General features: G+C 47.6%; 1 protein-coding gene across 3 annotated transcripts; it reads right to left on the minus strand.

Moving 5' to 3' along the window:
* Positions 1-1,891: 1,891 nt before the first annotated feature.
* On the minus strand, positions 1,892-23,015 carry LOC121531507 (annexin A2). Of its 3 annotated transcripts, none has more exons than XM_041836754.2 (13): positions 22,916-23,015; positions 21,229-21,286; positions 21,002-21,095; positions 19,982-20,076; positions 17,687-17,800; positions 17,352-17,442; positions 16,896-16,975; positions 10,521-10,580; positions 8,577-8,670; positions 5,392-5,487; positions 5,019-5,077; positions 2,595-2,717; positions 1,892-2,243 (listed from the first exon to the last, which is right to left on the minus strand). In XM_041836754.2, the coding sequence occupies exons 2-13, from the start codon at positions 21,274-21,276 to the stop codon at positions 2,184-2,186; spliced, it is 1,014 nt and encodes a 337-aa protein (XP_041692688.1). In that variant the 5' UTR covers positions 21,277-21,286; positions 22,916-23,015; the 3' UTR covers positions 1,892-2,183. The 3 variants fall into 3 exon arrangements, with proteins under 3 accessions (XP_041692688.1, XP_041692687.1, XP_045075026.1); XM_041836753.2 differs by having other exon boundaries at positions 21,229-21,316; positions 22,915-22,984; XM_045219091.1 differs by lacking the exon at positions 22,916-23,015 and having other exon boundaries at positions 21,229-21,354.
* Between the last annotated feature and the right edge of the window lie 736 nt (positions 23,016-23,751).

Genomic DNA, 23,751 nt, shown 5'->3' on the forward strand with positions numbered 1-23,751 from the left:
ACTACCACTACATACAGCAGCTTGTTTAGAGCAGCACTACCACTACATACAGCAGCTTGTTTAGAGCAGCACTACCACTACATACAGCAGCTTGTTTAGAGCAGCACTACCACTACATACAGCAGCTTGTTTAGAGCAGCACTACCACTACATACAGCAGCTTGTTTAGAGCAGCACTACCACTACATACAGCAGCTTGTTTAGAGCAGCACTACCACTACATACAGCAGCTTGTTTAGAGCAGACACTACCACTACATACAGCAGCTTGTTTAGAGCAGCACTACCACTACATACAGCAGCTTGTTTAGAGCAGCACTACCACTACATACAGCAGCTTGTTTAGAGCAGCACTACCACTACATACAGCAGCTTGTTTAGAGCAGCACTACCACTACATACAGCAGCTTGTTTAGAGCAGCACTACCACTACATACAGCAGCTTGTTTAGAGCAGCACTACCACTACCACTACATACAGCAGCTTGTTTAGAGCAGCACTACCACTACCACTACATACAGCAGCTTGTTTAGAGCAGCACTACCACTACATACAGCAGCTTGTTTAGAGCAGCACTACCACTACATACAGCAGCTTGTTTAGAGCAGCACTACCACTACATACAGCAGCTTGTTTAGAGCAGCACTACCACTACCACTACATACAGCAGCTTGTTTAGAGCAGCACTACCACTACATACAGCAGCTTGTTTAGAGCAGCACTACCACTACCACTACATACAGCAGCTTGTTTAGAGCAGCACTACCACTACATACAGCAGCTTGTTTAGAGCAGCACTACCACTACATACAGCAGCTTGTTTAGAGCAGACACACTACCACTACATACAGCAGCTTGTTTAGAGCAGACACCACTACCACTACATACAGCAGCTTGTTTAGAGCAGCACTACCACTACATACAGCAGCTTGTTTAGAGCAGCACTACCACTACCACTACATACAGCAGCTTGTTTAGAGCAGCACTACCACTACATACAGCAGCTTGTTTAGAGCAGCACTACCACTACATACAGCAGCTTGTTTAGAGCAGCACTACCACTACATACAGCAGCTTGTTTAGAGCAGCACTACCACTACATACAGCAGCTTGTTTAGAGCAGCACTACCACTACATACAGCAGCTTGTTTAGAGCAGCACTACCACTACATACAGCAGCTTGTTTAGAGCAGCACTACCACTACCACTACATACAGCAGCTTGTTTAGAGCAGCACTACCACTACATACAGCAGCTTGTTTAGAGCAGCACTACCACTACATACAGCAGCTTGTATAGAGCAGCACTACCACTACATACAGCAGCTTGTTTAGAGCAGCACTACCACTACATACAGCAGCTTGTTTAGAGCAGCACTACCACTACCACTACATACAGCAGCTTGTTTAGGAGTATGCTCTGCTGGAGGTTCAATTAACATTTTTTATTAAAATATTAGCTCCAAACAAACACAGAAAAACACACTGTTTAAATCATTTAATACAGCCTTTTCAGTGGAAACATGAGAAGATTAAATGACATCCTGTTTAGTTTTTTAGGATGTGTTGATGTCCTGTAAATGAATACAACTAGTTTCAGGCCAGAGAAGAAGAGTATCTCTAGAGTAGCTACCCAACTACCTCTACTACTCTAGCACACTCTAGTGGTCACTTATAGCAACTGCATTTGATTACAAACTGACCATTTCCTTCCTCCTGGAAATGGGTCAAGATGTGATATTGGAAAATTACTTGGTAGAGCGTTTGCAATGCCAGGGTTGAGGTTTCGATTCGCACGGGGGACCAGTACTAAAAAGTATCCACTCACTACTGTAAGTCGCTCTGGATAAGAGCTTCTGTTAAATGACTAAAATCTCAAAAATAAACGTGAAGAACACTTTAGCAAAGTAACTTTATTACCAGTTGACTAAGTTTGTTACATGTAAGCAGTGGGTTCACCATATTCATCTAACGAAAGACTTCAGTAGAATGATGCCATCTCTTTGAAGCTATGAATATCCATATGATATAATGTCCAATAGTATTAGTCAACCTCTAACGTAGGTGAGGTGATGTAGGGAGTTGTAGTCCAGTGGGGGTTGTAGTCTAGTAATCAACCTTCCCAGCAGCGGACATAATGACCAGTACACCGAAGGCTTGTAGGTTAATGATGTCCAGATGATGTTTAGTCATCTCCTCCACACAGAGCTAGCATGGCCTTCTGGTAATCCCCCTTAGTGTGCTCCTGGAGAGGAGAGAGGCACAGGGTCATGGTGGGGTCATGGTGGGGTCATGGTGGGGTCATGGTGGGCAGAGACATCAGGATTAGGGCCTAGCAGACATGCGGAAGATTGCGTACTCTCTCTCCTTCTCAAAACCCATTGGAGGAGAAGGTCAGAGGGGAGGGACCTCTGGCTTTCTCCTCCAATGGGGTTTGTAGAAGGAGATGAGGAGAGAGGATGTGAGGAGGTGGTACAGTAGGGTGGAGTGGTGTGTTACTGACAGTGATGGTCTGCTACAGAGACTGTGTTAGTGTGGGGAGGTGCTAGGGTGCAGTGGTATTGATGTGGTGTATTATTGGTAGTGTAGTACTCACAGAGATGGTCTGGGACAGAGACTTGCCGGTCTGACTCTTGAACTCTGTTCTGATCTTCATGAGGTCGACTTCACAGCGAGACACCATGATCCTCGTCACCACCTTCTCCTTCGCACTTTTACCCTGCAGATGATAAATATACAGATTATTATCAACCTGCAGATTATAAATATACACTACCAGTCAAAAGTTTTAGAACACCTACTCATTCAAGGGTTTTTCTTTATTTTTACTATTTTCTACATTGTAGAATAATAGTGAAGACATTAAAACTATGAAATAATAAATGTAGTAACCCCCCCAAAAAAACTGTTAAACAAATCAAAATATATTTTATATTTGGGGGGAGATAGTCCTATTTGTTAAAAGACTCAGAAATTGCAGCCCAAATAAATGCTTCACAGAGTTCAAGTAACAGACACATCTCAACATCAACTGTTCAGAGGAGACTGTGAATCAGGCCTTCATGGTCGAATTGCTGCAAAGAAACCACTACTAAAGGACACCAATAATAAGAAGAGACTTGCTTGGGCCAAGAAACACAAGCAATGGACGTTAGACCGGTGGATATTTGTACTTTGTCCAAATTGGAGATTTTTGGTTCCAACCGCAGTGTCTTTGTGAGACGCGGTGTGGGTGAACGGATGATCTCCGCATGTATATTTCCCACCGTAAAGCATGGAGGAGGAGGTGTTATGGTATGGGGGTGCTTTGCTGGTGACACTGTCTGTGATTTATTTAGAATTCAAGACACAGCATTCTGCAGCAATGCGCCATCCCATCTGGTTTGGGCTTAGTGGGACTATCATTTGTTTTCAACAGGACAATTACCCAACACATCTCCAGGCTGTGTAAGGGCTATTTTACCAAGAAGGTGAGTGTTGGAGTGCTGCATCAGATGACCTGGCCTCCACAATCCCCTAACCTCAACCAAATTAAAATGGTTTGGGATGAGTCAGACCGCAGAGTGAAGGAAAAGCAGCCAACAAATGCTCAGCATATGTGGGAACTCCTTCAAGACGGTTGGAAAAGCATTCCAGGTGAAGCTGGTTGAGAGAATGCCAAGCGTGTGCAAAGCTGTCACCAAGGCAAAGGGTGACTATTTGAAGAATCTCAAATATAAAATATATTTTGATTTGTTTAACAATTTTTTGGTTACTACATGATTCCATATGTGTTGTTTCATAGTTTTGATGTCTTCATGTTTTGATGTCTAGTTTTGATGTCTATTATCACCCTGCAGATTATAAATAGACATTAAATGATCACCTTGCAGATTCTAAATAGACATCATATTAACACCACCTTCTCCATAGCCCCTTTACTCTGGACAGGAGAGACACACAGTATGTAGGCTAGCAGTAGGAGTAGCAGCTAGCAGTAGGAGTAGCAGCTAGCAGTAGGAGTAGCAGCTAGCAGTAGGAGTAGCAGCTAGCAGTAGGAATAGCAGCTAGCAGTAGGAGTAGCAGCTAGCAGTAGGAGTAGTAGCTAGCAGTAGGAATAGCAGCTAGCAGTAGGAATAGCAGCTAGCAGTAGGAGTAGCAGCTAGCAGTAGGAGTAGCAGCTAGCAGTAGGAATAGCAGCTAGCAGTAGGAGTAGCAGCTAGCAGTAGGAATAGCAGCTAGCAGTAGCGTAGCAGTAGCAGATAGCAGTAGCAGTAGCAGCTAGCAGTAGCAGCAGCAGCAGTAGTAGAGTAGCAGAGACAGCAGCCAGCAGTAGGAGTAGCAGCCAGCAGAGGAGTAGAAGCTAGCAGTAGGAGTAGCAGCTAGCAGTAGGAGTAGCAGCTAGCAGTAGGAGTAGAAGCTAGCAGTAGGAGTAGCAGCTAGCAGTAGGGGTAGCAGCTAGCAGTAGGGGTAGCAGCTAGCAGTAGGAGTAGCAGCTAGCAGTAGGAGTAGCAGCTAGCAGTAGGAATAGCAGTAGCAGCTAGCAGTAGCAGTAGCAGATAGCAGTAGGAGTAGCAGCTAGCAGTAGGAGTAGCAGCTAGCAGTAGGAGTAGCAGCTAGCAGTAGGAGTAGCAGCTAGCAGTAGGAATAGCAGCTAGCAGTAGGAGTAGCAGCTAGCAGTAGGAGTAGCAGTACTCTGCACATTAAGCAATCTGAACTTCTCAGCACTACATGATGCAACGTGGTGTAAACTACTGCTATCTGCTGCTGCTATCTGCTGCTGCTATCTGCTGCTATCTGCTGCTATCTGCTGCTGCTATTGCTATCTGCTGCTATCTGCTGCTGCTATCTGCTGCTATCTGCTGCTGCTATCTGCTGCTATCCGCTGCTGCTATCCGCTGCTGCTATCTGCTGCTGCTATCTGCTGCTATCTGCTGTATTCAGAGACGTGTTGTACTGTTTCTACATCTGTTCCCCAAGTCCCAAATAACTAGAATAGTAAAGAACCAGGAATATATACTGTACATGTTTTATTAATTACCTTCATGGCCTCTGCGAGTCTGTTGGCAAAGTACAGCGGCTTGTTCTCAAAACACTCAACTGGGACACAGAGACAGAGGAACTGTCAGATAACCTGCTACAGTAGTTTGGCTGTTGATTTATGGAGTTATAATCTAGTTGAATCAGTAATGGTAGATTTAAAGCACATGTCAAACTCATTCCACAGAGTGCCGAGTATCTTCAGGTTCTCTCTCCACCCTTGTCCTTGATTGATGAATTGAGGTCGCGAATTAGTAAGGAACTCCCCTCATCTGGCTTTCCACGTCTTAATTGAAAGGACAAACCAAAAACCCGCAGACACTCGGTCCTCCGTGGCATAAGTTTGACACCCCTGGTTTAAAGTAATGACTTACCGAGTGTGAGGAAGGACTTCTCCAGGTCTCCCTTCACCTCCTTCCTGATGCTCTCCTGCATGTCGTATGGACTGTAGCTTTTATACCTGTCAAACACTGGAGCAGACATCACACAGTCAGACTTCCATTTACCTGTCAAACACCTCGGGAGGACAGGGATCTGTTAACATCCACAGAGACAGAACATGCTCATACTGATGCCATGTACTATTCATATGAGTTCGGTTCATGTAGCTGGTATATGCTTATAGTCTCTGTTAGTCAGTCTGCCAGGTATGTACCTTTCTGCCGGTGTTAGTCAGTCTGCCAGGTATGTACCTTTCTGCCGGTGTTAGTCAGTCTGCCAGGTATGTACCTTTCTGCAGGTGTTAGTCAGTCTGCCAGGTATGTACCTTTCTGCGGTGTTAGTCAGTCTGCCGGTAGTCGTGTTAGTCAGTCTGCCAGGTATGTACCTTTCTGCCGGTGTTAGTCAGTCTGCCAGGTATGTACCTTTCTGCCGGTGTTAGTCAGTCTGCCAGGTCGTCACTTTCTGCCGGTGTTTGTCAGTCTGCCAGGTATGTACCTTTCTGCCGGTGTTAGTCAGTCTGCCAGGTATGTACCTTTCTGCCGGTGTTAGTCAGTCTGCCAGGTATGTACCTTTCTGCCGGTGTTAGTCAGTCTGCCAGGTATGTACCTTTCTGCCGGTGTTAGTCAGTCTGCCAGGTATGTACCTTTCTGCAGGTGTTAGTCAGTCTGTCAGGTATGTACCTTTCTGCCGGTGTTAGTCAGTCTGCCAGGTACGTACCTTTCTGCCGGTGTTAGTCAGTCTGCCAGGTATGTACCTTTCTGCCGGTGTTAGTCAGTCTGTCAGGTACGTACCTTTCTGCCGGTGTTAGTCAGTCTGCCAGGTATGTACCTTTCTGCCGGTGTTAGTCAGTCTGCCAGGTACGTACCTTTCTGCCGGGTTAGTCAGTCTGCCAGGTATGCGTACCTTTCTGCCGGTGTTAGTCAGTCTGCCAGGGTACGTACCTTTCTGCGGTGTTAGTCAGTCTGCCAGGTATGTACCTTTCTGCGGGTGTTAGTCAGTCTGCCAGGTATGTACCTTTCTGCCGGTGTTAGTCAGTCTGCCAGGTATGTACCTTTCTGCCGGTGTTAGTCAGTCTGCCAGGTATGTACCTTTCTGCCGGTGTTAGTCAGTCTGCCAGGTATGTACCTTTCTGCCGTGTTAGTCAGTCTGCCAGGTATGTACCTTTCTGCCGGTGTTAGTCAGTCTGCCAGGTATGTACCTTTCTGCCGGTGTTAGTCAGTCTGCCAGGTATGTACCTTTCTGCCGGGTGTTAGTCAGTCTGCCAGGTATGTACCTTTCTGCCGGTGTTAGTCGGTCTGCCAGGTATGTACCTTTCTGCCGGTGTTAGTCAGTCTGCCAGGTATGTACCTTTCTGCCGGTGTTAGTCGAGTCTGCCAGGTATGTACCTTTCTGCCGGTGTTAGTCAGTCTGCCAGGTATGTACCTTTCTGCCGGTGTTAGTCAGTCTGCCAGGTATGTACCTTTCTGCCGGTGTTAGTCAGTCTGCCAGGTATGTACCTTTCTGCCGGTGTTAGTCAGTCTGCCAGGTACGTACCTTTCTGCCGGTGTTAGTCAGTCTGTCAGGTACGTACCTTTCTGCCGGGTGTTAGTCAGTCTGCCAGGTATGTACCTTTCTGCGGTGTTAGTCAGTCTGCCAGGTATGTACCTTTCTGCCGGTGTTAGTCAGTCTGCCAGGTATGTACCTTTCTGCCGGTGTTAGTCAGTCTGCCAGGTACGTACCTTTCTGCCGGGTGTTAGTCAGTCTGCCAGGTATGTACCTTTCTGCCGGTGTTAGTCAGTCTGCCAGGTATGTACCTTTCTGCCGGTGTTAGTCAGTCTGCCAGGTATGTACCTTTCTGCCGGTGTTAGTCAGTCTGTCAGGTATGTACCTTTCTGCCGGTGTTAGTCAGTCTGCCAGGTACGTACCTTTCTGCCGGTGTTAGTCAGTCTGCCAGGTACGTACCTTTCTGCCGGTGTTAGTCAGTCTGCCAGGTATGTACCTTTCTGCCGGTGTTAGTCAGTCTGCCAGGTATGTACCTTTCTGCCGGTGTTAGTCAGTCTGCCAGGTATGTACCTTTCTGCCGGGGTGTTAGTCAGTCTGCCAGGTATGTACCTTTCTGCCGGTGTTAGTCAGTCTGCCAGGTACGCACCTTTCTGCCGGTGTTAGTCAGTCTGCCAGGTATGTACCTTTCTGCCGGTGTTAGTCAGTCTGCCAGGTATGTACCTTTCTGCCGGTGTTAGTCAGTCTGCCAGGTATGTACCTTTCTGCCGGTGTTAGTCAGTCTGCCAGGTATGTACCTTTCTGCCGGTGTTAGTCAGTCTGCCAGGTATGTACCTTTCTGCCGGTGTTAGTCAGTCTGCCAGGTACGTACCTTTCTGCCGGTGTTAGTCAGTCTGTCAGGTACGTACCTTTCTGCCGGTGTTAGTCAGTCTGCCAGGTATGTACCTTTCTGCCGGTGTTAGTCAGTCTGCCAGGTATGTACCTTTCTGCCGGAGTTAGTCAGTCTGCCAGGTATGTACCTTTCTGCCGGTGTTAGTCAGTCTGCCAGGTATGTACCTTTCTGCCGGTGTTAGTCAGTCTGCCAGGTATGTACCTTTCTGCCGGTGTTAGTCAGTCTGCCAGGTATGTACCTTTTGCCGGTGTTAGTCAGTCTGCCAGGTATGTACCTTTCTGCCGGTGTTAGTCAGTCTGCGTACGTACCTTTCTGCGGTGTTAGTCAGTCTGCCAGGTATGTACCTTTCTGCCGGTGTTAGTCAGTCTGCCAGGTATGTACCTTTCTGCGGTGTTAGTCAGTCTGTCAGGTATGTACCTTTCTGCCGGTGTTAAGTCTGCCAGGTATGTACCTTTCTGCCGGTGTTAGTCAGTCTGCCAGGTATGTACCTTTCTGCCGGTGTTAGTCAGTCTGCCAGGTACGTACCTTTCTGCCGGTGTTAGTCAGTCTGCCAGGTATGTACCTTTCTGCCGGTGTTAGTCAGTCTGCCAGGTATGTACCTTTCTGCCGGTGTTAGTCAGTCTGCCAGGTATGTACCTTTCTGCCGGTGTTAGTCAGTCTGCCAGGTATGTACCTTTCTGCAGGTGTTAGTCAGTCTGCCAGGTATGTACCTTTCTGCCGGTGTTAGTCAGTCTGCCAGGTATGTACCTTTCTGCAGGTGGGGAACACTCCTCTCTGACATGATGGAGATCCAGGTGGCCACATCCGTTCCTTTCCTCTTCACTCCAGCGTCATACAGGGCCTGGGAAGAACACATACAGTGGGGAAAAAAAGTATTTAGTCAGCCACCAATGGTCCAAGTTCTCCCGCTTAAAAAGATGAGAGAGGCCTGTAATTTTCATCATAGGTACACGTCAACTATGACAGACAAATTGAGAGAAAAAAATCCAGAAGATCACATTGTAGGATTTTTTATGAATTTATTTGCAAATTATGGTGGAAAATAAGTATTTGGTCACCTACAAACAAGCAAGATTTCTGGCTCTCACAGACCTGTAACTCTTATTTAAGAGGCTCCTCTGTCCTCCACTCGTTACCTGTATTAATGGCACCTGTTTGAACTTATCAGTCTAAACGACACCTGTCCACAACCTCAAACAGTCACACTCCAAACTCCACTATGGCCAAGACCAAAGAGCTGTCAAAGGACACTAGAAACAAAATTGTAGACCTGCACCAGGCTGGGAAGACTGAATCTGCAATAGGTAAGCAGCTTGGTTTGAAGAAATCAACTGTGGGAGCAATTATTAGGAAATGGAAGACATACAAGACCACTGATAATCTCCTCGATCTGGGGCTCCACGCAAGATCTCTCACCCCGTGGGGTCAAAATGATCACAAGAACGGTGAGCAAAAAATCCCAGAACCACACGGGGACCTAGTGAGACCGCAGAGAGCTGGGACCAAAGTAACAAACCCTACCATCAGTAACACACTACGCCGCCAGGGACTCAAATCCTGCAGTGCCAGACGTGTCCCCTACTTAAGCCAGTACATGTCCAGGCCCGTCTGATGTTTGCTAGAGTGCATTTGGATGATCCAGAAGAGAATGTCATATGGTCAGATGAAACCAAAATATAACTTTTTGGTAAAAACTCAACTCGTCATGTTTGGAGGACAAAGAATGCTGAGTTGCATCCAAAGAACACCATACCTACTGTGAAGCATGGGGGTGGAAACATCATTGCTTTGGGGCTGTTTTTTCTGCAAAGGGACCAGGATGACTGATCCGTGTAAAGGAAAGAATGAATGGGGCCATGTATCGTGAGATTTTGAGTGAAAACCTCCTTCCATCAGCGAGGGCATTGAAGATTAAACGTGGCTGGGTCTTTCAGCATGACAATGATCCCAAACACACCGCCCGTGCAACGAAGGAGTGGCTTCGCAAGAAGCATTTCAAGGTCCTGGAGTGGCCTAGCCAGTCTCCAGATCTCAACCCCATAGAAAATCTTTGGAGGGGAGTTGAAAGTCCGTGTTGCCCAGCGACAGCCCCAAAACATCACTGCTCTAGAGGAGATCTGCATGGAGGAATGGGCCAAAATACCAGCAACAGTGTGTGAAAACCTTACAGAAAACGCTTGACCTGTGTCATTGCCAACAAAGGGTATATAACAAAGTATTGAGAAACTTTTGTTATTGACCAAATACTTATTTTCCACCATAATTTGCAAATAAATTCATTAAAAATCCTACAATGTGATTTTCTGGATTTTTTTCCCTCATTTTGTCTGTCATAGTTGACGTGTACATATGATGAAAATTACAGGCCTCTCTCATCTTTTTAAGTGAGAACTTGCACAATTGGTGGCTGACTAAATACTTTTTTCCCCCACTGTATCTATTAGATGGCCGTACTAATAACCTTAAACATACGAGGCCTGGAGCGATAACATACATACCATTGTATATACAGTATGTAAATGGCTTTACACCAATAAACATACAGGGCCCTGTGCGGTATCATACTAGACACCATTATGTAAAACTTCTATTGTAGTGAACCTTTACTCAACTCAAACAGCTGGGCTGATTCATTTATAGATGTTTAGATATGGTTGATGTAGCCATAGTGACAGAGATTTTGGTTCTTACTCTGGCATCTTCATCTATCTTCTCATAGTCCACCACACTGGAGGGTTCTGCCCTCTTGGCCTGGCAACAGATAAGAATACAACAGGATCAATGAAATACAGCGTGTAACTGTATCAAATCAATTACAGACAAGTTACTGTCAGGGTTAGGGTCATACCTGGACCAGGGTTAGTTAGGGTCATACCTGGATCAGGGTTAGTTAGGGTCATACCTGGATCAGGGTTAGTTAGGGTCATACCTGGATCAGGGTTAGTTAGGGTTAGGGTCATACCTGGACCAGGGTTAGTTAGGGTCATACCTGGACCAGGGTTAGTTAGGGTCATACCTGGACCAGGGTTAGTTAGGGTCATACCTGGACCAGGGTTAGTTAGGGTTAGGGTCATACCTGGACCAGGGTTAGTTAGGGTTAGGGTCATACCTGGATCAGGGTTAGTTAGGGTCATACCTGGACCAGGGTTAGTTAGGGTCATACTTGGACCAGGGTTAGTTAGGGTCGTACCTCCACCGGGGTTAGTTAGGGTCGTACCTGGACCAGGGTTAGTTAGGGTCATACCTGGACCAGGGTTAATTAGGGTCATACCTGGACCAGGGTTAGTTAGGGTCATACCTGGACCAGGGTTAGTTAAGGTCATACCTGGACCAGGGTTAGTTAGGGTCATACCTGGACCAGGGTTAGTTAGGGTCATACCTGGACCGGGGTTAGTTAGGGTCGTACCTGGACCGGGGTTAGTTAGGGTCATACCTGGACCGGGGTTAGTTAGGGTCATACCTGGACCGGGGTTAGTTAGGGTCATACCTGGACCGGGGTTAGTTAGGGTCATACCTGGACCGGTTGGTTAGGGTCATACCTGGACCGGGTTAGTAGGTCAACTGACCAGGGTTAGTTAGGGTCATACCTGGACCAGGGTTAGTTAGGGTCATACCTGGACCAGGGTTAGTTAGGGTCATACCTGGACCAGGGTTAGTTAGGGTCATACCTGGATCAGGGTTAGTTAGGGTCGTACCTGGACCAGGGTAGTTAGGGTCATACCTGGACTTGGGTTAGGGTCGTACCTGGACCAGGGTTAGTTAGGGTCATATCTGGACCAGGGTTAGTTAGGGTCATATCTGGACCAGGGTTAGTTAGGGTCATATCTGGACCAGGGTTAGTTAGGGTCATACCTGGACCAGGGTTAGTTAGGGTCGACCCTGGACCGGGTTAGTTAGGGTCATACCTGGACCAGGGTTAGTTAGGGTCATACCTGGACCGGGTTAGTTAGGGTCGTACCTGGACCAGGGTTAGTTAGGGTCATATCTGGACCAGGGTTAAGTTAGGGTCATATCTGGACCAGGGTTAGTTAGGGGTCATACCTGGACCAGGGTTGAGTTAGGGTCATACCTGGACCGGGTTAGTTAGGGTCATACCTGGACCAGGGTTAGTTAGGGTCATACCTGGACCGGGGTTAGTTAGGGTCGTACCTGGACCAGGGTTAGTTAGGGTCATATCTGGACCAGGGTTAGTTAGGGTCATATCTGGACCAGGGTTAGTTAGGGTCATACCTGGACCAGGGTTAGTTAGGGGTTAGGGTCATAGCCTGGATCAGGGTTAGTTAGGGTCATACCTGGACCAGGGTTAGTTAGGGAGTCATACTGGACCAGGGTTAGTTAGGGTTGCACCTCCACCGGGGTTAGTTAGGGTCGTACCTGGACCAGGGTTAGTTAGGTCATACCTGGACCAGGGTTGAGTTAGGGAGTCAACTTGGACCAGGGTTAGTTAGGGTCGCCTCCACCGGGGTTAGTTAGGGTGTACCTGGACCAGGTTAGTTAGGGTCATACCTGGACCAGGGTTAGTTAGGGTCATACCTGGACCAGGGTTAGTTAGGGTCATACCTGGACCAGGGTTAGTTAGGGTCATACCTGGACCAGGGTTAGTTAGGGTCATACCTGGACCAGGGTTAGTTAGGGTCATACCTGGACCAGGGTTAGTTAGGGTCATACCTGGACCGGGGTTAGTTAGGGTCATACCTGGACGGGTTAGTTAGGGTCTACCTGGACCGGGTTAGTTAGGGTCATACCTGGACCGGGGTAGTTAATACCTGGACCGGGTTAGTTAGGGTCATACCTGGACCGGGGTAGTTAGGGTCATATGCCGGGGTGGGGTCATACCGGACCGGGGTAGTTAGGGTCATACCTGGACCGGTTAGTTAGGGTCATACCTGGACGGTTAGTTAGGGTCATACGGACCGGGGTTAGTGGTCATACCTGGACGGGGTTAGTAGGGTCATACCTGGACGAGTTAGTTAGGGTAATACCTGACGGTTAGTTAGGGTCATACCTGGACCAGGGTTAGTTAGGGTCATACCTGGACCAGGGTTAGTAGGTCATACCTGGACCAGGGTTAGTTAGGGTCATACCTGGACCAGGGTTAGTTAGGGTCGTACCTGGATCAGGGTTAGTTAGGGTCATACCTGGATCAGGGTTAGTTAGGGTCATACCTGGATCAGGGTTAGTTAGGGTTAGGGTCATACCTGGACCAGGGTTAGTTAGGGTCATACCTGGACCAGGGTTAGTTAGGGTCATACCTGGACCGGGGTTAGTTAGGGTCATACCTGGACCAGGGTTAGTTAGGGGTCATACCTGGACCTTAGTTAGGGTCGTACCTGGACCAGGGTTAGTTAGGGTCATATCTGGACCAGGGTTAGTTAGGGTCATATCTGGACCAGGGTTAGTTAGGGGTCATACCTGGACCAGGGTTAGTTAGGGTTAGGGTCATACCTGGATCAGGTTAGTTAGGGTCATACCTGGACCAGGTTAGTAGGGTCATACTTGGACCAGGGTTAGTTAGGGTGACTCCACCGGTTAGTTAGGGTGACCTGGACCAGGGTTAGTTAGGGTCATACCTGGACCAGGGTTAGTTAGGGTCATACTTGGACCAGGGTTAGTTAGGGTCGTACCTCCACCGGGTTAGTTAGGTCGTACCTGGACCAGGTTAGTTAGGGTCATACCTGGACCAGGGTTAATTAGGGTCATACCTGGACCAGGGTTAGTTGGGTCATACCGGACCAGGGATTAGTTAGGGTCGTACTTGGACCGGGGTTAGTTAGGGTCGACCTGGACCGGGGGTTAGTTAGGTCGTACCTGGACCGGGGTTAGTTAGGGTCATACCTGGACCGGGGTTAGTTAGGGTCATACCTGGACCGGGGTTAGTTAGGGTCATACCTGGACCGGGGTTAGTTAGGGTCATACCTGGACCGGGGTTAGTTAGGGTCATACCTGGACCGGGAGTTAGGGTATACGACGTTAGGGTCATACCGACCGGGGTAGTTAGGGTCATACCTGGACCGGGGTTAGTTAGGGTCATACCTGGACCGGGGTTAGTTAGGATACCGACCGGGGTAGTTAGGGTCATACCTGGACCGGGTTAGTTAGGGTCATACCTGGACCGGGGTTAGTTAGGGTCATACCTGGACCGGGGTTAGTTAGGGTCATACCTGGACCAGGGTTAGTTAGGGTCATACCTGGACCAGGGTTAGTTAGGGTCATACCTGGACCAGGGTTAGTTAGGGTCATACCTGGACCAGGCTTAGTTAGGGTCGTACCTGGACCAGGGTTAGTTAGGGTCATACCTGGACTTGGGTTAGTTAGGGTCGTACCTGGACCAGGGTTAGTTAGGGTCATTTCTGGACCAGGGTTAGTTAGGGTCATATCTGGACCAGGGTTAGTTAGGGTCATATCTGGACCAGGGTTAGTTAGGGTCATACCTGGACCAGGGTTAGTTAGGGTCGTACCTGGACCGGGGTTAGTTAGGGTCATACCTGGACCAGGGTTAGTTAGGGTCATACCTGGACCGGGGTTAGTTAGGGTCGTACCTGGACCAGGGTTAGTTAGGGTCATATCTGGACCAGGGTTAGTTAGGGTCATATCTGGACCAGGGTTAGTTAGGGTCATACCTGGACCAGGGTTAGTTAGGGTCATACCTGGACCGGGGTTAGTTAGGTCATACCTGGACCAGGTTAGTTAGGGTCATACCTGGACCGGGGTTAGTTAGGGTCGTACCTGGACCAGGGTTAGTTAGGGTCATATCTGGACCAGGGTTAGTTAGGGTCATATCTGGACCAGGGTTAGTTAGGGTCATACCTGGACCAGGGTTAGTTAGGGTTAGGGTCATACCTGGATCAGGGTTAGTTAGGGTCATACCTGGACCAGGGTTAGTTAGGGTCATACTTGGACCAGGGTTAGTTAGGGTCGTACCTCCACCGGGGTTAGTTAGGGTCGTACCTGGACCAGGGTTAGTTAGGGTCATACCTGGACCAGGGTTAATTAGGGTCATACCTGGACCAGGGTTAGTTAGGGATCATACCTGGACAGGTTAGTTAGGGTCATACCTGGACCAGGGTTAGTTAGGGTCATACCTGGACGGAGTAGGGTATACTCCTGGACCAAGTTGTAGGTCGTACCTGGACGTTATTAGGATGTACCTGGACCGGGGTTAGTTAGGCATACCTGGACCGGGTTAGTTAGGGTCATACCTGGACCGGGTTAGTTAGGGTCATACTGGACCGGGTTAGTTAGGGTCATACCTGGACCAGGGTTAGTTAGGGTCATACCTGGACCGGGGTTAGTTAGGGTCATACCTGGACCGGGGTTAGTTAGGGTCATACCTGGACCGGGGTTAGTTAGGGTCATACCTGGACCAGGGTTAGTTAGGGTCATACCTGGACCAGGGTTAGTTAGGGTCATACCTGGACCAAGGTTGTAGGTCATATGGACGGTTGTGGGTGACTGGACCAGGGTTAGTTAGGGTCATATCTGGACCAGGGTTAGTTAGGGTCATATCTGGACCAGGGTTAGTTAGGTCATATCTGGACCAGGGTTAGTTAGGGTCATACCTGGACCGGGGTTAGTTAGGGTCATACCTGGACCGGGGTTAGTTAGGGTCATACCTGGACCCGGGTTAGTTAGGGTCATACCTGGACCGGGGTTAGTTAGGGTCGTACCTGGACCAGGGTTAGTTAGGGTCATATCTGGACCAGGGTTAGTTAGGGTCATATCTGGACCAGGGTTAGTTAGGGTCATACCTGGACCAGGGGTTAGTTAGGGTCATACCTGGACCGGGGTTAGTTAGGGTCATACCTGGACCGGGGTTAGTTAGGGTCGTACCTGGACCAGGGTTAGTTAGGGGTCATATCTGGACCAGGGTTAGTTAGGGTCATACCTGGACCAGGGTTAGTTAGGGTCATACCTGGACCAGGGTTTGTAACTGAGTGGTATACCTGACCAGGGTTAGTTAGGGTCATACCTGACCAGGGTTAGTTAGGGTCATACCTGGACCAGGTTAGTTAGGTCATACCTGGACCAGGGTTAGTTAGGGTCATACCTGGACCAGGGTTAGTTAGGGTCATACCGGACCAGGGTTAGTTAGGTCATACCTGGACCAGGGTTAGTTAGGGTCATACCTGGACCAGGGTTAGTTAGGGTCATACCTGACCAGGTTAGGGCATACCTGGACCAGGGTTAGTTAGGGTCGTACTGGACCAGGGTTAGTTAGGGTCATACCGACCGGGGTAGTTAGGGTCGTACCTGGACCAGGTAGTTAGGGTCGTACCTGGACAGGTTAGTTAGGGTCGTACCTGGACCGGGGTTAGTTAGGGTCGTACCTGGACCAGGGTTAGTTAGGGTCGTACCTGGACCAGGGTTAGTTAGGGTCATACCTGGACCAGGGTTAGTTAGGGTCATACCTGGACCAGGGTTAGTTAGGGTCATACCTGGACCAGGAGTTAGGGTCATACCTGGACCGGAGTTAGTTAGGTCATACCTGGACCGGGTTAGTTAGGGTGTACCTGGACCGTTAGTTAGGGTCATACCTGGACGGGTAGTTAGGGTCATACCTGACCAGGGTTAGTTAGGGGTCATACCTGGACCAGGGTTAGTTAGGGTCATACCGGACGGGAGTTAGGGTCGTACCTGGACCAGGGTTAGTTAGGGCCAGACCTGGACCAGGGTTAGTTAGGGTCGTACCTGGACCAGGGTTAGTTAGGGTCGTACCTGGACCAGGGTTAGTTAGGGTCGTACCTGGACCGGGGTTAGTTAGGGTCATACCTGGACCAGGGTTAGTTAGGGTCATATCTGGACCAGGGTTAGTTAGGGTCATATCTGGACCAGGGTTAGTTAGGGTCGTACCTGGACCAGGGTTAGTTAGGGTCGTACCTGGACCAGGGTTAGTTAGGGTCATATCTGGACCAGGGTTAGTTAGGGTCGTACCTGGACCAGGGTTAGTTAGGGTCGTACCTGGACCAGGGTTAGTTAGGGTCGTACCTGGACCAGGGTTAGTTAGGGTCGTACCTGGACCAGGGTTAGTTAGGGTCGTACCTGGACCAGGGTTAGTTAGGGTCATACCTGGACCAGGGCCAGCAGCAGTTTGGCGAAGTCTCCTGAGGTGTCTCCAGCCACGTCCTTCTCCAGATCCTTCTTGAACACTGAGGAGATCGATACATTTACATTTACGTCATTTAGCAGACGCTCTTATTCAGAGCGACTTACAAATTGGTGCATTCACCTTATAGCCAGTGGGATAACCACTTTACAATATGTTTTTTTTTTTGGGGGTGGGGGGGTTGGGGTGGAAGGATTGATTAGATATATCAGATACATTCATATTACAAAGGACAACATGATACATTCAGCTACATCATCATTTTCCCACAAGCCTAAAACTCGGTGTTGTCTAAAGACGTAACGTGGTACTAGGTAAGATAGTCCTAATGATGGTGGTTGGACCTCCTGCTGATGGCAGGTTTCAGACATATAAATATAACATCATATATTATAACTGTAGGGTGGGTTCAGACTCACGTTCCTTGTAGACCGTCTTAATCTCAGCCAGTTCTGAGGAGCTGCGAGAACAGACAATCTCTATCAGCACCTCCTCGTCCGTTCCTAGACCCTGAAGATACACAGGTATGTTACATTACCAGAACATTATACTATAAGGTCAGGATTATATTACAATGTCTGTTTTATCTCCAGTGGCCATTATCCCACCCAACTGCACTGTGGACATGCTACCAGGAGAGAGCAGTACATACCACGACACAGCGCTCACATGATTTAAAAGGGTTAGTTACTGTGGACATGCTACCAGGAGAGGACAGTACAGGTTTGGTTGATTGAAAGGGAGTGTCCTGTACCTTCATGGATCCTTTGATCTCGGAGGCATCATACTGAGCTGTACTCTTCATCAGACCTAAGATCACAGTCTCCAGAGACCCAGACAGAGCCCCCTTCAGGGCTGTCATCAGATCCTACAGGAGAGAAACACAGAGCATGTTAGTTAGATACAGGACATGCTACAGTTAGAGTGACAGAAGAGACAGAACATGTTAGAGTGACAGAACAGAAGAGACATGTGACTGTTAGAGTGACAGAACAGAAGAGACAGAACATGTTAGAGACAGAACAGAACAGACAGAACATGTTAGAGTGACAGAACAGAAGAGACAGAACATGTTAGAGTGACAGAACAGAAGAGACAGAACATGTTAGAGTGACAGAACAGAAGAGACAGAACATGTTAGTGACAGAACAGAAGAGACAGAACATGTTAGTGACAGAACAGAAGAGACAGAACATGTTAGTGACAGAACATGTTAGTGACAGAACAGAGGAGACAGAACATGTTAGAGTGACAGAACAAACAGAACATGTTAGAGTGACATAACATGTTAGAGTGACAGAACATGTTAGAGTGACAGAACAGAAGAGACAGAACATGTTAGTGACAGAACAGAAGAGACAGAACATGCTAGAGTGACAGAACAGAAGAGACATGTGACTGTTAGAGTGACAGAACAGAAGAGACAGAACATGTTAGTGACAGAACAGAAGAGACAGAACATGTTAGTGACAGAACAGAAGAGACAGAACATGCTAGAGTGACAGAACAGAAGAGACATGTGACTGTTAGAGTGACAGAACAGAAGAGACAGAACATGTTAGTGACAGAACAGAAGAGACAGAACATGTTAGTGACAGAACAGAAGAGACAGAACATGCTAGAGTGACAGAACAGAAGAGACATGTGACTGTTAGAGTGACAGAACAGAAGAGACAGAACATGTTAGTGACAGAACAGAAGAGACAGAACATGTTAGAGTGACAGAACAGAAGAGACAGAACATGTTAGTGACAGAACAGAAGAGACAGAACATGCTAAAGTGACAGAACAGAAGAGACAGAACATGTTAGTGATAGAACAGAAGAGACAGAACATGCTAGTGACAGAACAGAAGAGACAGAACATGCTAGAGTGACAGAACAGAAGAGACAGAACATGTTAGTGACAGAACAGAAGAGACAGAACATGTTAGTGACAGAACAGAAGAGACAGAACATGTTAGTGACAGAACAGAAGAGACAGAACATGTTAGTGACAGAACAGAAGTGACAGAACAGAAGAAACAGAACATGTTAGTGACAGAACAGAAGAGACAGAACATGTTAGTGACAGAACAGAAGAGACAGAACATGTTAGTGACAGAACAGAAGAGACAGAACAGAAGAGACAGAACATGTTAGTGACAGAACAGAAGAGACAGAACATGTTAGTGACAGAACAGAAGAGACAGAACATGTTAGTGACAGAACAGAAGAGACAGAACAGAAGATACAGAACATGTTAGTGACAGAACAGAAGAGACAGAACATGTTAGTGACAGAACAGAAGAGACAGAACATGTTAGTGACAGAACAGAAGAGACAGAACATGCTAGAGTGACAGAACAGAAGAGACAGAACATGCTAGAGTGACAGAACAGAAGAGACAGAACATGTTAGAGTGACAGAACAGAAGAGACAGAACATATTAGTGACAGAACAGAAGAGACAGAACAGAAGAGACAGAACATGTTAGTGACAGAACAGAAGAGACAGAACATGTTAGTGACAGAACAGAAGAGACAGAACATGTTAGTGACAGAACAGAAGAGACAGAACATGTTAGTGACAGAACAGAAGAGACAGAACATGCTAGAGTGACAGAACAGAAGAGACAGAACATGTTAGAGTGACAGAACAGAAGAGACAGAACATGCTAGAGTGACAGAACAGAAGAGACAGAACATGTGAGAGTGACAGAACAGAAGAGACAGAACATGCTAGAGTGACAGAACAGAAGAGACAGAACATGTTAGTGACAGAACAGAAGAGACAGAACATGTTAGTGACAGAACAGAAGAGACAGAACATGTTAGTGACAGAACAGAAGAGACAGAACATGCTAGAGTGACAGAACAGAAGAGACAGATCCCTCACAGGTGTCATGACAGTTCACGTGACATTAGATCCTCAGTGAAGGGTCATCTGATTGGTTGAGCCAGTTGACCCTAGTTTATCTGATTGGTTGAGTCAGTTGACCTTAGTTTGGTCTGATTAGTTGACCCAGTGGACCCTGGTTGATCTGATTGGTTGAGTCATTTGACCTGTACCTTTTTGGCTCTCCTCTCATAAGCGAACGCGATCTCTCTCCTCTGGCTGTAGGTCCTCTTGGTCAGAACATTGATGATGGTCGCTTCATCCACTCCTGAGGCGACATCCCAGATATACATAACATCAGATCATTCAGGAATAACTGGACATTGTTCTAGATAACGAGACATTGTTCACTGAATAAAATGATATCAGTAAATCTGAATAGAAATGTTGCTTGATGATGAAGTCTTCAGTGGTTAGGCATTGAATGATAGTGAACTGGCTATCCATTATGCCACTCTGGTAACTGGGTTGTATCTTCCAGTCTGTAGGGAACTAGCTTGTCTAGATGCCACTAACTGGTGATATGAGGCTGCTGCCAGTACTGAGGCATTGCCTTGGGAACATTCCCAGTTCAGTCAGGAAGCTGACTCACAAATACCACAGACTGTTGCCACATGGATGCTTTTTTACCCCGCCAGGGCCAAACCCAGCCTCTAACCCAGCCAGGATTAAACCCAGACTCTAACCCCAGCCAGGGCCAAACCCAGCCTCTAACCCAGCCAGGATTAAACCCAGCCTCTAACCCAGCCAGGATTAAACCCAGACTCTAACCCAGCCAGGATTAAACCCAGACTCTAACCCAGCCAGGATTAAACCCAGACTCTAACCCAGCCAGGATTAAACCCAGCCTCTAACCCAGCCAGGATTAAACCCAGCCAGGATTAAACCCAGCCTCTAACCCAGCCAGGATTAAACCCAGCCTCTAACCCAGCCAGGATTAAACCCAGCCTCTAACCCAGCCAGGATTAAACCCAGCCAGGATTAAACCCAGCCAGGATTAAACCCAGCCTCTAACCCAGCCAGGATTAAACCCAGCCAGGATTAAACCCAGCCTCTAACCCAGCCAGGACTAAACCCAGCCAGGATTAAACCCAGCCTCTAACCCAGCCAGGATTAAACCCAGCCAGGATTAAACCCAGCTGTACAGCAGAACAAACAGACGTATTATTCTTAATCTTATATGTCTCTCTTACCCTTCGTCTTGATAGCCGTCTCTATTCTGGCTGCATCTTTGTCTGGATCGAAGTCAGGGGCAGGAACGACAGTTGGGTATTTGGGCTCACAGGACTGGAGATTCAGAAAACATAATTACCAGAAGATTGATGGCCACTGTTACAGTAGTAGTAGTAGGAGTACTATAGTGTAATTTTCTACTGGAGTTTAACACCAACATTGAAAGATCAATAGCAATGCTACTTACCCCCACATTAAGAGACAGTTGTCCCAGAAACTCAGATACCAGCGCCATGTTGACTGTCCTGTAGAGGGGGATGAGAAGTGTTGATTGTTTTAGAGCCTGGTTGAGAACCATGTAGTTTAATCTCCTGATCACCACACCTTCACTGGGAGTTGGGTAACTATGAGACGATCCAAAGGTCTTATTGGTTCTCTCAGGAGATTATTACATTATTCTACTGACTGCAGCGTCTCTCTGAACCAATCATCTTTCTGTTGATATCTAAGGCAGCAAGCCCTCTGTCTTTTTATCAAAATGACTAACTAGCAGTAACACAGTTTATCTACTATTATTCCCTAACCCATCTGGCAGACAACCAGCCTAGACACATCCTGATGAAACACTAACTAGCACAGAGAACTAACCCTAACCCCTAACACTACACCCTAACCCCTAACCCCTACACCCTAACCCCTACTACTAACCCCTAACCCCTACTACTACACCCTAACCCCTACTACCACACCCTAACCCCTACACCCTAACCCCTAACACTACACCCTAACCCCCTACCCCTACACCCTAACCCCTAACCCCTAGTACCACACCCTAACCCCTAACACTACACCCTAACCCCTAACACTACACCCTAACCCCTAACACTACACCCTAACCCCTACACCCTAACCCCTAACCCCTACTACCACACCCTAACCCCTACTACCACACCCTAACCCCTACACCCTAACCCCTACACCCTAACCCCTACTACTACACCCTAACCCCTAACACTACACCCTAACCCCTAACCCCACACCCTAACCCCTACTACCACACCCTAACCCCTACACCCTAACCCCTAACACTACACCCCTAACCCCTACACCCTAACCCCTACTACCACACCCTAACCCCTACACCCTAACCCCTACTACCACACCCTAACCCCTACTACCACACCCTAACCCCTACACCCTAACCCCTAACCCCTACACCCTACACCCTACTACCACACCCTAACCCCTACACCCTAACCCCTAACCCCTACACCCTAACCCCCTAACACACACCCCTAACCCCCTCTACCACACCCCTAACCACTACACCCCTAACCCCCAACACTACACCCCAACCCCTAACCCCCTACACCCTAACCCCCCTAGTACTACACCCTAACCCCTTCTACTACACCCCAACCCCACTACACACCCTAACCCTACTACTACACCCTAACTACACCCTAACCCTAGTACTACACCCCTAACCCCCTACTACCACACCCTAACCCCTACTACTACACCCTAACCCCTACACCCTAACCCCTAACCCCTACACCCTAACCCCCTAACCCCTAACCCCTACACCCTAACCCATTTGGCAGACATCCAGCACAGACACACCCTGGAGCTAGCAGCAGAGAGCTCTGTCTCAGGAAGGTAGCACGGCTGAATCACTGCCTTCTCAGGACTGTTCAGACAGAGAAAAGACTGCACCCTGAACGTACATATCTTCTACTGGACACGAAGATAAGATAAACTGATACAACGAATGACGACACTGTGAATCTAACTTGGGTTTAGTCCCCTACAAGCAAAACAAAAGCTCACACAGATAGTTTTTAATGGTAATGAAAGAAATCCTTCCAAGAGCCAGATGAAGCCATTTGTTTGGTAAATCGATTGTAATGAATGTAAAGGAAGTGTCAGCTTACCTGAGTGTGCTGAAGCGAGCTGAGCTGTAGTGGTGTAGAATAGTCCAGTCTTTGTGGCTTGGGATGGGTGTGGTGCTTAAATAACTCAGGGAGGTGCTGCATGTAGTTCTAGAACCTATAATAAAGCTCTCCCCTCAGTCTCCACCCACTGAGTCAGACCCACCACACAAAAAAAAGCATCTGTGTGGGAGATATGCATGCCTTAAAGTGGAACAGACAGCGTTTTAACTGCTTTGCAGATATGAAACAGACAATCATATCAGTCAAAAATATGAAATGACCAGTTTATGCTACAAAACCAACTTTATACAAAGTTTAAAAAAATAAGTTTTATTTCACTAAAAATTTCATGACGTACAGTAAGGCATTGTTGTCAGAACAGAAGGATGCAGTTCAATGCATGATTAATATAATTCACCAATACATTTCTTGGTAGTCCTACAGATATTGCTATCAGGTTGTAAATCACAGCTGGACCAAGGCGAGAGCGAACTGAGCGAATCCGGGAGAAAGAGAGCGCGCTTATTTGAAACGGAAAAGCGTCGCAGTAGCTATTGATAAAGAAGAACATCAAGACGAAGCAGCTGCTTTACAAGTGGGATGCACTGCTGAGCGCTACATCCCCAGGGGTTGGTGCTGATTGTACGGAGATTGTGACATTGTTAAATGGCGTCCCTTGAGAAGGCAAGAACAGGATGTATGTCAGGAGAAGTGCAGTATTATCACAAGGAGACGTATACTTGGAATACGGAGGAGGAATGGAGGGAAAAGGAGAGGCAGAGGAGGTCTAAGAGAGAGAGGGAGGAAGAGGGTGAGATTGAGTCGGTTAAAAATGA

This window comes from Coregonus clupeaformis, unplaced genomic scaffold (genome assembly GCF_020615455.1).
Source record: "Coregonus clupeaformis isolate EN_2021a unplaced genomic scaffold, ASM2061545v1 scaf2036, whole genome shotgun sequence".
Classification (NCBI taxonomy): Eukaryota; Metazoa; Chordata; class Actinopteri; order Salmoniformes; family Salmonidae; genus Coregonus; species Coregonus clupeaformis.